At 42.7% G+C, this 1,702-nt stretch overlaps 1 protein-coding gene across 1 annotated transcript in view; it reads right to left on the bottom strand.

Moving 5' to 3' along the window:
* Window positions 1-467: 467 nt before the first annotated feature.
* The window catches only part of RIMS1 (regulating synaptic membrane exocytosis 1), a 474,428-nt gene continuing 473,193 nt past the window's right edge, over window positions 468-1,702 (bottom strand). The window contains 1 exon segment of the mRNA XM_023513140.1: window positions 468-686. Within this exon segment, the coding sequence (XP_023368908.1) occupies window positions 468-686 (219 nt within the window).

Genomic DNA, 1,702 nt, shown 5'->3' with positions numbered 1-1,702 from the left:
ACAAAACCAGAAACTCAAGAAACCGAAAACTGACAAAACACAAATAAAACACAACACACAAAAGAACAAAACTTCTCAAACACCAGGGAAATAACACTGTTTGTGGTCTGTGCAGAAACGTGTAGAATACAACTTTTCCGAGTGAGAGTTTCCAGTCTGTTCAATTTGGAGTGTGTGAGTGTGTGTGTGTGTGTGTGTGAATTTAAAGTTTCCTCTTTTTCTATTTGTTAGAAGCATCAGTGACTCTCACTAGCACGTTGATTCTTACTGTCACTTGGTAGATTGCCTTGTTCTGTCATATGAAGCCATGTTTTAAACAAGAATTGGGACATACTATTGAAAAACTACTACAGGCAAAACACAAGTTGATTGTCTGTCTCCAACAATGCTTTTGATCATGAAATATCTGGTCCAGATTATTATCCTGAAAGGTAGAGTTTTATTGGAATGACTCTGGTATGAGTTCACTATGATCGGATGCAGGGAGGCCCAGTTGAACTTTCCAGAGAGGATTGGGAAGCCCGGCGGGTTAGCGGCGTGAGTGTGGGATCCACCAGCGAGGACGGTGGGAACAATTTGTACCATCCGATCACCATGCTGGACAGATCGAGTTCTTCCAACAAGATCTGAGCCACACCCATGAAGCATTTGTGGTCCATTCTGCCATAGTCTCCCCAGACAATCACCTACAGAGACAGAGAAATACACTTGAGCCTCTCTCTTTTTTCACATTTGAAGGGTTTATAGTAACTATTCTGTAAAAGTGGCCCAGGTGGTGAAGGAGAGGAAATTAATGCAATTCATACCACGGAGGAAACATAGGTAACCTTAAGGTGCTTGGAGATACTTCACAAATTGTAGATTTGATGGAATGCGAGCAAAGTTTCCCCTAGTCAATGATGGGTATTACCTACACAAGCCATGTTAAAGAAATAAATGTTAAGTTTATTCTTCCATAAATTTAGCATCTTTCTGTGTGACCACCATCTGGTAAAGAATGGGCAGAGCCATGGAAATACAAAAACTAAAATTTGTGCAATGTAGGAGGGCAAAAGCAGGGATCTAACTCAGGGTACCAGGAAGTCAGTACACAGGATGAGAACATTCATTTCTTTTGTATTATGGTCTTATGAGTAGTTTGTGAAGGGGCAGGTGGAAAACTAATTGTGTGCTGATACACAATTAGGTCGGCAAACTCACTGACAATTCCCACCACTTGGCTCAACTCCCAGGTGTGTCAGACAGGCTGTCCACGTGACACACTCCCACCCCACACTCCCACGTTCTGTTCTCCAATGCTCCTGCCTTCTGGGAAGGTTCTCAACGGAACTCATCCACCTGCTTCACACGAGGGGGGCTGGTGAACCCCACCAAATTACTTAATTTCTCGAGCCTTGGACACAATCTTTAAAATGGGGCTTTTAAAAGGTATTTATTGCACATGAGGGTTACAAAGTTTAAGGGAGGTCATGAGCGTGTGACCGCTGAGAAGTGCACCTGCTGGTCCCTTCACACTTCTCATCTCCTTTCTTCCTCTCTGAATCTTGTGTCTGGTACCTAGTCATGCTCAATCCACAGTTAGCATCGTTTTCTTTGACATGTGTCTACTATTTATTTATTAATTATCTAACAGATAAATGTTGTGGAGAAAGAAAGGGTAGGGAATAGGGCAATGGTAGAAGGAGAGGCCGGAGAGAAGAAA

The sequence above is a fragment of the Otolemur garnettii genome, unplaced genomic scaffold, assembly GCF_000181295.1.
Source record: "Otolemur garnettii isolate 467f Iridium unplaced genomic scaffold, OtoGar3 scaffold00035, whole genome shotgun sequence".
Taxonomy (NCBI): domain Eukaryota; kingdom Metazoa; phylum Chordata; class Mammalia; order Primates; family Galagidae; genus Otolemur; species Otolemur garnettii.
This window is presented reverse-complemented; position numbering and strand designations above follow the sequence as displayed.